The sequence below is a fragment of the Papilio machaon genome, chromosome 21, assembly GCF_912999745.1.
Source record: "Papilio machaon chromosome 21, ilPapMach1.1, whole genome shotgun sequence".
NCBI classification, from domain to species: domain Eukaryota; kingdom Metazoa; phylum Arthropoda; class Insecta; order Lepidoptera; family Papilionidae; genus Papilio; species Papilio machaon.
In genome coordinates, this window is record NC_060006.1 from 3,773,149 (window position 1) to 3,785,511 (window position 12,363).

The 12,363-nt window shown below is 34.5% G+C and overlaps 1 protein-coding gene across 1 annotated transcript in view; it reads left to right on the plus strand.

The window, feature by feature from the left end:
- Positions 1–12,363, plus strand: part of LOC106721729 (nucleoredoxin-like) — a 35,427-nt gene that overhangs the window by 18,244 nt on the left and 4,820 nt on the right. Inside the window, exons 2-3 of the mRNA XM_014516772.2 lie at positions 4,234–4,467; positions 4,716–4,825. Coding sequence (XP_014372258.2) covers positions 4,234–4,467; positions 4,716–4,825 — 344 coding nt within the window. The remainder of the gene's footprint in view (positions 1–4,233; positions 4,468–4,715; positions 4,826–12,363) is intronic.

Below are 12,363 nucleotides of genomic sequence, written 5' to 3' on the forward strand. Positions count from 1 at the left end.
CGACTGCAACGTTCCTGTTCATGCTCCAAATACACCGACTACACATGCGTTTTTTTTGAACACTATTTCAATGTTTATTTTGAAAACAGTAGTTAGATTATTTTCCACTAGCACGACTAATCGCTCGCCTGACTTCTACGAGTAATACACGTACCAGTTTCACTATGCGGGGGACAAGGTGAAAGCAGGTTGGAGTAATATCATCATCATCTCCCTGGCCTTTTCCCACTCACGTAGGGTCGGCACACAAGGTTTTATAAAGCTTAAAGTTTTGGCTTAAATTTTTACGGCCGGCCGCCTGCCTGTCGCCAACCCTACTTAGGATAAGTAATACATTATTGGAATATTGAAAATTTCAAGGCGAAATAGATTTGCGTGGTTGAGGCACATTTGAGTAAGGAAAATAGCCTAGTTACGTGACTAGGAGAGGAGACGTTTCTGTGAGATGGCTTTATGCAGAGTGACGTTGACACTTTCGACATTTCAGGAAATGGCGATGAGACTTAGATCGAACAGAACTGGGAGATAATCATAGTTGTTAAGATATTATTAATATGCTTATTTATACAACTTTTAAAGTTATAACATTCAAATGTATCATACAAATAGTAAATAGTATCGTGTATGTAAATACATTTGACTATGTTACAACGGAAGTGTTAGGTATGGGCAGTGTATAACAAACAAAACTAAAATAGCCGTCAGTTATCCGTCGACATCCGACTGGGGAGCTATTTATAACGCGCTAATTATCAACAAGCTTACTGTTAAAACAAACATGTTTGGATAGCTCTTCAGTGTGTGGTTGCCTTTATGTCTTCATTTCGCGGCTGGTATTCACGATCGTTAAGGTTATTTACACACAATACGTTAGCTATTTTTTTATATTGTTACAACTGTTACCATATTTTGGATTATTTTTTGCATAACTCAATTGTTTTATGATATAGTTTTTATGTAATGTCTGGAGGCGACAATATATTAAATTAAATATACCAATAAGATATGCTAATGTCATAATATGTAATTCCAATTCGAAAAACGTTTCATTTTTTATAGCTTGCGTCGCTTTAATGCTACAGAAATACCAATTGTATAAAACGATTGTCACGTAGGTATCCCAAGGTCTTTTTGCCAGTATCGCATACCAAATGACAGCGTTTTATATTTGGCTACGAGAAATCCTAAATTTATTTTATTTTTTATTATATCAATAAGTTATCGAATGAACTACGACAAGGATGGCAAACCTCTACGCATACAACTCTACATATACCTACTCCACACTTTTCATACTGCATAATAAATTGTGTGGTTAGTGACATGCCCAAAATATTGTGCCATTGGTTCACCGTCACTGAACAACAAACTAAAGAGGCAGAGGCCGAAGATTCTATTACATATTTTACCAGATTGAAAAAACGATAGTGTTTTTCGCTCTTATGCATGTGGGTTTATATATGTATATCAATTAAATTATAACTTTTTTTTATTTTTGGTTTTTAATTAATAAATTGAATTATCAATTATCATTTGCTTCCTTTATTAAATCTTTTAATCTCTTAATTCGAACGAAACTTATTTAAACGTATGAGGATACTAAATGTTAAGACATCGTAGCATCCCCCATTTTTTTATTCCGCACAAAATCTTTTAGTACATTTATTAGTGTATTCAAGAGACTCGTAAAGAAATTAGCTCGTATATTCTAGTTCAACAGCCATTGCTCGTGCCATACGGGCAACCGTGGAGCGCGCGCTAATTGGTACACCTCATTCACGATATATTTATAAGGACTCATTCACCATGAAATACCCGTAATACATTTATGTAACATGTATGCAGGCAGTGTCAGATGCAGCCAGGAATTATCATCGTGCCCTTTATGAGAGACAGATAAAAATGTTAAAAATAGATTTTACGTTATAAGCAATGCTAATACATTATGTGGACGAAACATGAATATTTTTTTTATATCATAAGGTGGCAATCGAGCAAGCGGTCACCTGAGTCCGACTAAACAGCGAAGCGACTGCTGCCCACAGACATCCGCAATTGCAGAAATAGTATATATACTCTACCTACGCGTCCGCTCCTCCGTCAAATCCACTTCCCCTTCCCATCCTTTCCTTATAGTAAGAGGATGGGAAGGTAACGTGGACTAAAATTAGGCCTCCGGCACTACACTCATCAAACGGAACGCGAAATTGCTTCGACTTGACACCTGTCTTCTGCGTGCTCGTGGTATTTCACCGGTCGACCCTGCCCATTCGTGCACCCAACAAAATGTTGTTGCGGGATCTACCACTGAAATATGTTCTATATTATCTACACACAGACACACCAATTGTATTAATTGTGTAGATAAACATTTGAAGTTCAAATAAGTTGTATCATCATCATCATCATCATCAACCTGCCCTTATCCCTATGGAGGGTCGGCACAGTATGTACTACTCCTCCATACATCTCTATCAGCCGTCATATCTGAATTTACCCCCTTCTTACGCATATCCTCTTCCACACAATCCATCCATACTTCCTTTGGTCTTCCTCTACCTTTATAGCCATCCATATTACTTTTTTGTTTATAACCACGCTAACCTTCTGCTCCTCAATTTCTCGATAACTGGCGATACTTTCAAACTTCCTCTGATATGCACATTCTTAACTTTATCTTTTCTTGTCACACCACACATCCATCTTAGCATACGCATCGCAGCTACATGCAATCTTGTTTCATCCGAAACCTTGGTGGCCCAACATTCACATCCGTACAATACGACAGGTCTAACGATTGACTTGTAGATCTGTCCCTTAAGCGTGAGTGGCATTCTTGGATCACAAGTCAAACCGGTGACCTGTTGTATAAGTTTAAATAAGTTGTATGTGTATAAATTAGATTTGTTTGAATGTCTAAAGTTTTGAAATGAGAAATTTGTTTTAATTTAAATATTTTTACGTTTATATCACGGAGTCGTAACATTCATAAGTTTATTTTAAAAATATTATAACTAACCTCAATTTTCCACAAACTTCAATTATGAAGAGGGAAAATTTAACAAAATACTTATACTATTTTTCCGAATGGCAAAGCAAAAGCAACCGAGCAAAAGTTTCATTTGATGTTAATTGGAAACAGTTGTGTCTGACTCAGTTTTAACATAAAAATGATGATTTTATTTAATCAATTAAGTTTTCACAACATAACACTTTAATCAGAAAATTCCATTAATTTTCTACAATCGCTGTGATTTATATATACATATTTTAGAGATTTTAAACAAGGTCGATCGTTTGAAAATTCGTAAAAGTGTTTTTTTTTTTTCAAAATGTTTTACGGAAACGGCTCAACGTTTTTGAGTATCATCGTCCCCGTTAACTGTAGAGCACTTATTTGGCAATTCATACAGTTTTCTGATATAAATAAACAAGCTGTTTTTATATCAGTAAGCATTAAAATTGTTTAGTGCTTTAAAGTATTAAGCAGGGAATTAAACCGTACCGCATTTTATTAAAGATACCGCATATAATATTCTTACTAATATTATAAACGCGAATGTGTGTGATGGATGTTTGTTTGAAGGTAACTACAGAACGGCTCAACGGATTCGGATGAAATTTGTCATAGATGTAGAACATATTCTGAAAGAACTCAAAGGCTACTTATTAAGATTTTTTAAAATTCTTCGTGGACGTAGTCGCGGCTTAAAGCTAGTTATGAGATAATATCAATGTTGACTACAGCAATGAAAGCTTGATACTGTCAATCAATAAATTATCCGGCGAAGAAATTGAAAGCATCCTCTTTAATTTCACGGCATATTTATTCACGTCAGTCAACTGTGAGAATAGAAATTTTATCCAATAAAATGTGTTTTTATATGTAAATAACAAATGAACCGAGTAATTGTTTTTGGAGTAGTTAGTTTTTTGGAATTCATTGGAAAAGAGAAAAACTTTTTAAATAATTGTTTATGGTATGTCATCTGCTATCAATTTCTTGCAATATTACCATAAACATCATTAGAAAACAGAAGGTACGTGCCTAAAGTGTAGGGTAGTTAGCAATCTTATGTGCTAAAGATTTCAGTTTTTAAGATAGTCAATATTTTACTCGTCTAGTTGACTTAAAAATACAAATGCTTTTACACGTTAGTTAAATAATTATTATCCGAACACACAACTATAAAACTTATGTTAGAATAACCAGACACAGAATTCCATTTGCAGCGCCGCCTAACTCAGAAGTACAGCATCGCTGTGGGTGTCCCTACCCTGGTGATACGCGGCAGGCCGGTGAGGGACGCGTTACTTAATGACCCAGGGGGTGAGAGGTTTCCTTGGCCTGCACCGCCACTGCATGATGTTCTGCGAGGAGTGCAACTCCAGGGTGAAGCGGGGAGCAAGCTATTTGAAGAGCTGCCAGGGGATACTGTCAGAGTATTTTACTTTGCCGCACATTGGGTAAGCTTCGTGACATGTTATCTGGCATTTGATTTGGCACGTCTAGAACTAGGGTATTCTTCTGTTCGACGTGCCAACTCGTGTTTCGATTACTTTACTTAACTAATGCTGCATCCACTAATTTAAAAAAGTAAATTTAGCAATCCTCAATCTATGGTTTCAGTTTTTATGTCATATTTTGCTTAGAAATAATTGTATGTCCCACTCCATTTTACTCACATTCATAATGTTTAACTTTTCATTTGCAGTGTCCACCGTGCCGTACATTTGCACCGAGTCTATGCAACGCACTAGCGGCGGTGCGCAAGCGCAGAGCCAAGTACGCCAACACGCAACTTATACTGGTATCCAGTGATAGGTGAGCAATAAGAGATATTACATATATAACAAAGTTTTTATGTTGATTAGAGTAAAAAATATGAAATTTCTTAAAAAAAATAGATTTTGATAAAATCAGAAGCTGCATTGTAATATTATAATATTAACATCAACCAAATGCTCCCCATCTTTCTGAAATAAATTCAATTTGTGTGCGCTTTCAAGCGAATAATGAAATTTATGTCGAAGTTCTGCTCTGATTCTAAATAAAACAGATGTTTATTTAATCTGCTACGCTTCATATATTTTAATATCTGGAAATTTATAAGATCTTCTTCCCTAATCAGTACAAAAAAATATATAATTGGGAACAAACAAAACCAACAAACATTTAATAAATGATAGAGTAATTTGGTATAATCTTGTAAAGAAACACAATTTTTTTTGCAACCTCTTTAGTAAATTGTTTTAAATATCATCTAAATTAAATTGTAATATTAAATCTATATAAAACTTTATTTCTAAACTAACGCTTAGCTACATAATTTAAAAAAAAATACAAAACCTCTCCTCGAATAACAATTACAAGGAGGGTTGGAGTAATATGAAACTCCAGAAGTAACATGGTAGAAGAGCAAAAGAATGTAACCCTTATTCCGCTCACTATAAAGGAAAAAGTACAATCATCTAAATCTACGGCATGCTTACGTCAAGGAGATATTGCTGTTAAGTAGGGTTGCCAACATTAAAACAGGAATACGGATAAAACATAATTTTTAAAAATCTTGCAGACAGAACATTCATAACAGCCATGTTAGGTAATCTAATATCTAGGTATCCAAATAAAACTAAAAACATAACACCAGGGCTTTTATTTTATATACCACTATTCTATACGAGAATGACCACAGACAACTCAGTAATAACTAGTAATACCTCAAATTAGTAATGAAGAAACCTTCGACAAACATTCATGCATCAATATTTAACTATACGTGTAGAATATCCACAATAACACCGGAAGTCTGGTCACAGGAACGTACACAAGTCTGTGTATACAGAGGGCTATCAAAAGCGAAGTGTGAAGCTTTGACGAGTGGCCACTTCTCGTTTGTCTGTGAAAACTGGCTCCCATGTATTTGATGTCTCCCTCAACGTTACGCCAGCTCTCGGACTGACCCTTACAACACCCTTTCCATTTTTACGACTTTCCGAATTACTTTCTTATCAATGTGAGAATGAAAGATACTACTTCATATGTAGAGTTGACAATATTGTAAAACGTCGCTTAATAAAAATGATCACTTGTTCATAATAAAGTAAGTGGGTAATTAGGTTTTCAAACTAATTAGTCTTTCGGACAAATGTACACTAGGTTATGTGTCGTTTAGGTGACTTTTTTACTACAAATAACTACAAATCTAGTGATAAATATGGTTATGAAAAATCTTCCGGCTCTAACATAAGTTCCTTTTAATAAAGGTTCAACTAGAATTGTAATATTCAACATCTTCCCGTACCCGTCCCTGGAGTCACGTCCAAAGTAAAGGAATAATCCCTCGGGCCTTGCTCATCCAATAACGGCACTAGTAAGGCTCCAACAATCGATTATTTAAAGCCGGCAAACAAAGGCACTGGTAATGTCCAGCCAGCCTGACTGCATATCATACGATTACAAAGTTATTGCTTACCACGAAATTAAAAAAAACTTTAAAGCACTACTATCTCAAAATACTTCAAGTCTTATCAAGTAAGAATAGATTTTGATGAACCAAGAGTAAAAAAAGTTTCGTCCTCAGCCGAATATTAATCGAGGGGAATCCCCATATCCTAGAAACCTGGTAACGATTTAGTTAAAAATTACCGTTCTTCTTTAGAGAATTAATTCAAGACATTAATTAAAAATAATGACAGACTTACGTTTTTAAAATTATCAAAAAGTAGCAGCGGCCATTAAGTCAATAACAGCATTCAGTGAACGCGTCCGTTAAAAAGCGCGGGAAGTCAGCGTCAAACATGGCGTTGCGGTGGCTGACTTGGCCCTTTAATTTGGTCTGCGTCGTTATCGCCTTAATTTAATTGCTCGCATTGCACACCCCTTCGCAATTCAAAAAAGTTTCTTTTAAGAGCTACTTCTTTGTCGGCAAGCTCGCCTTTTAGTACAATCTTTTTGTATCATTACCGCGAAAATTATTTAACTCGGTAAGTTTAGGGAATGAACTTATAGCTTCTTTTATTGGCATATATTGTTAGTGTGTTATACGATATTCTGATTACCAAAGTGATCACTGTTTATAATAAATTTTCCTAATTTCCTTATATTTCCTTATTATGAAACTAGTCGGTGCCGTCACCGGACGATCACACGTGAGTTAAACCTTTCTTAATTAATTAATTAATTTCCTTTTCGCGTCAATTGACATTTTCTTTAGTTGATTAATTAGCAATTACTCCTTCGAATTAATTAGCCAACTCCATATGTAGCTAAACGTGTAAAATTATTTTTATTTTAAAATCACGAAAAAGTTACTACATAGTATATGTTTAATAAAAAAAATACGTAAAAATTACTTTTTTGCACTAAATTGATCTAAAATTTTAATGAAATCACCCACGATAAGCCCGAAACGGGTGAACGCACTCAGAAATCAGGGGATAGCCAACTAAATTGGAACAGTTTCGGCAATTTGTTACCATAAAAGTCTCAGTGGCTCGAGGGTGCGGTGATTTTGAATTACAATGATATCCTCACCGTATTTCTATGTAAATATACTACAATATTACTGAAGAAAACCCACAATTTGTGTATTGACACTAAAAAAAGAAAAAGATGTAAAATAGAAAAAAATTGTTAATTTAACTATACCTTGCTATTTTAATCATGTTAATGTAAATTAAAATATATGCAAAAAACATACAGGATATAAAAAAAAACAAAAAATATTCGTCCCATTCTCGTTTTCCTTTTTTGTAATTGATAAAAATAAATATCTTTTAATGAATAACAAGTAATATAAAGCTCTTAACACAATAGAAATGATATAAGTGTACAGCGTCGTAATTAAAAAAGTAAACAATACACCTTTTGCTTACAAATGTTAATCAATACAAGTACTCCCTCCCTCGCACTTCAAGGCTTCCCCCCAATAGGGAGAGTCTTGTAATACTGATACGCCTACATCTTTATTTGAGAATTATTTTCTCCCTCCCCCCCCCCCCTCTCAGTATGAAACCAACTTCATTAATATTAATGCATCGGAGAAAAATATTATATCTGCATTCTTTGTTCATGTTATTTACTTACATTTTATAGTTAGTTACTTACATTTACTTGCAAAACATAAGGAGTAACATCGTGAATGAGTTCTGAGTACGATTTGAATGATTCTCTGATAATTTAATATTTTTATTACTATACTAGCTGTTGCCTGTGGCTCCGTCCGCGCGGATATAATAAAACTCAATAAGTAGCCTATGTGTTCGTCTAGACTATGTTCTACATCTGTGCTAAATTTCATCAAGATCTGTAGAGCCATTCCGGAGATACCTTCAAACATCCATCCATTCATCCATCTAAACATTCTCATTTATAATATTAATAAGATCTATATTAATTTTATTACTCAAAGGTAAAGTGAAAAGAAATAAAAGAGGACCAAAATTTCGCAAAAGCCATCTTATTATCACTTTATTCACGCATTAAATTATAAGTAAAACATGACATAAATAATTGAATTTTGTTACCGATATAATTACATGGCATTGTTCGGAACAGAGACAAAGGCTCGCGTTATAGGGCTGTCAACAATAAATTAACATACACGCGAATTGGCAGCAGAGAAAAATGACGACCAGTAACACTTGCCAACCCTGTACTATTTACCAAATGAAGACAAAAAAATCCATGTCGACTATCGAACATTATCGGACTAAAAATAGGTGATTTGTTTCACACCAACCACTCTGACAAGAAAATTATACTCCCTAAAAAGCCTACAATGCTAATGCAATACTAGTGTTGCAAATGTCCATGGAAGTCTGATCAATTAACATTAGGGGTGCCATTGTGCATTTGCCCGTTTCTGTAAAAAAACAGTGTTGCCAAACCCGAAGACTTGACAACCTTGGTTGCATAATATGAATGTACACCGCGTTGCGTTGTCTGACAGGATTGTATACCTTATCTATTATCGATCTAATGCCTGCGTACATTCATTTAATTCAGATGATTCAAGCAACATATTTTGCCTAGGGTTACCGCAGCCGAAAGAATACTTTTAGTATAACTTGAGGTTTACATTACTACTTTAATTGCAGAATAACACTTTGACTTTGGTAGTTTTACGCAGAAAATTTTACGTACAAAAAAGAGTTAGACAAAGATTCGGAAAAACCACATAAAAATCAATAATTCTTTTTAGGAAAACTTTTTAAGTTATCATACTTTATAACTGGATTATTAAATAGTTGAATTCTCCTTAACACCGCCGCCGTCATCCTTAGGTCGCAATACTAGCGTTCTAAACGTCATTTCAGCTACTAAATATAAAACGATTATTATTTTCACATTCAGATTCTGAGTCAAAGTGTGTGTGTGTAGTTTTACGCCCGCATTTATGTTGCAATTACAAAAATTACATTTTAAATGTATACATTTGAACGCACGCTTTGCTTAATGCATCCACGCACACGGGAAAAACGAAGCTTTTACGTTACATTTAAAAACACGTCGCATCATAATCACTGTTCGCTCCACCGGAAGATGATGATTTTAAAAACATTTTGTATTAAAATAAATGTAAAAAATTGCGGTTAATTCAAGCGTACAAAAACATAGAGAGAACGTATATTATATACGAAGTTATTGTGATGCAACAATTTTATGAGGTGCTAGCAGTTGCCCGCGACTTCGTCCGTGCGGATTAAAAAATCTAGAAAAAAAATATAGCCTATGTCACCGGGGGATAGTGTATCTTCCCAACAGTGAATGAATTTGTCTAATTCGTTCAGTAGTTTCGGAACCTTTTCAATGCGGCTTTGTATTAGTAGCTACCAAAAACCTTATCTAATATATAAAATTCTCGTGTCACAGTTTTCGTCACCGTACTCCTCCGAAACGGCTTGACCGATTCTCATGAAACTTTGTGAGCATATTCAGTAGGTCTGAGAATCGGCCATCTATTTTTCATTTTTTTTTTTTAACTGCGCGCGGACGGAGTCGCGGGCGACAGCTAGTAATATCTAAATATAAAGCCAGATAATATATTCGTGTATGGTTAAAGTGTTATTCGATTTATGTTGCGTTAATTAAATGTCATCGCATCCGTCACTTCGTCGGCTTAATAATATTTTTGGGATTAATATTAACGTAGTTCCAAATGATAGATTTACAACATTCGTTATTTACGATCATTGATATAAATAAATGTCTCTTCTTTTTTGAAGCGAAACGTTTAAATACAGCTACAATGAAAAAATAGTAAAAAAATTGAGTGAGATGTGTTTTATTGAAATAGTATAGTGAATTTGCGAAAGTAGATTTTTACGATTTTTTAATATAATTAGGCGCATGTTGGCCTATAGGTTGATATTTTATTCAATAAGTTTTAGTACATAATTAAGTTCATAATTAGATGTTTACGAAAATAAACTAAGGTTTGTTTTCCAACCGACTACGTCGTTGGCACGTTACTGGCACGTCGGTAACGTTAGTACTCGTCAGCCGGAGGTGCTAACTCAAGCGTAGAATACTTTAAATTATCCAAATAAATATTATATAAATGTAATGAATAAATAAATAAGTAAGTAAATTTAATAAATAAATGAATACAATTCAAAGTACATACAACGTTCAGTCGGCGGTTGTTCGCGGTTGTTTTACGAGTACCCTTCTGTGTCAGCCCTATTTACCCTACCCATTAGCCAGACGGGGAGGGGGACACCTGTCGCGACAGTCGTCTACTGACGTCACGTAGTATGAAAATATAAGGACTGTTCACACTTGCGACAAAAATAGCAGTAATACGATCGATTTTATAGTCTGTTTAACAGCAGTTTAAACATATGATTCTTACAGTTTTAAGCCACAGCCGAAAGAGAAGCCTTTGTCTATGAATTCTATAAAGTTTCAAAAGCGAAATGCCACTAAATATTGCGTCATTTTATTTATTACAATCAACATCAATAAGTTATAATAATTAAATTCCCGGCTACAATAATTATTCAGTGCCGAAATACTTTTACAAAAAGATATTGTTTATTTTATCGAAGAGAACGGAAGAAACAGTGGAAACTCACGGTAACATTTTATGTTACATTAATTGCATACATATGAATAAAAAGTCTACCCAAACCGCACTAAGCCAGCGTGATTGACTAAGTCCTAGTAACTCTTACCTCGCTTAGACTCCTAGCAACTCGGTAGGGACATAGGGAGCTGATGACGAGGGAAAAAAGCTTACCTATGTTTGCTAATCTATCTACCATTATAACTAATCTAAATAACGGATATTCAATAATGAAAAGTTTGCATCCTCATTACCTCGAACAAATGACTCTATTTACACATGCATTAGTATACAAACCTTATTCCCTTGTAATAAACTTCAAATTTGAACACAGCAAAAGAACTGTCAGCTATTTTATCAAGTGCCCTACACATTCTAAACATCCGTCGATAACGTAAGAGCTCTAACATCAAAGTCAAATAAAGCGTATTCTGATCTCTAATCGAATGCAGTCTGAATGACCCCTTAGGCGCGCAAATACCTACTAAAATCTATACAGAGCATTGCCCCTTTATCTATTTAATCCTCTAATTTCTAATAACATAAAATCAATAACTAACCGTTGGTTTCTGAGATCTAGATCTCTGTATAAAGCGTATCGTCGAACATGTCACTATATTTGACAAAACGGAGATAACAATTATGTTTTAAACGGGGATTTTTTTCTCAGAAACCTATGATAAGTTACGTAACCAATTATCCTTTATTGGATATGAACTATTTATGGATTATTTTGATTTCGTATGATTAGGCACAGAAAACCAAATTTATTTTCGGTGAAAGGTAGGTTGTTTTAATACGAATCGTAGCGAAATTAAGATGTATGACTGTTCAAGTTATAGCTAAAAAAAACTATTAGGTAAAAGGATTTGAACTTTATTTAAATTCGGAAAATGTTGAAGTCAGCAAAAACGTTCGATGAATAGGCAAGCTTCGTCAAAGAGAACGCCTATTCAAGTCTGTAATCAGTTCGCGAGACTCGACTAAAAAGATTTGTCCAAACTTTTTCTATTAATTCGTCGAAAGATCGGTAATGACTTTACGGTTAAGCTTTTATCAAAGTTTCTAGGAGTTTAAAACGTTTTATTTCAAATAATATTTGTAAAATATTAACATTGTAAACCAAAATTAACAGAATTTACTTATGCTAAATAATCAAATAAACTTCGAAATTTATCGCTTCAATAAAGCTTTATAAAAAAAACGGCACCCGGTTAATACTGCACAAGTTACCCGGGTTGCTCGGATTGTCCGGATTACCCGGATGACGATAAACCGCCCCCCTCCCACC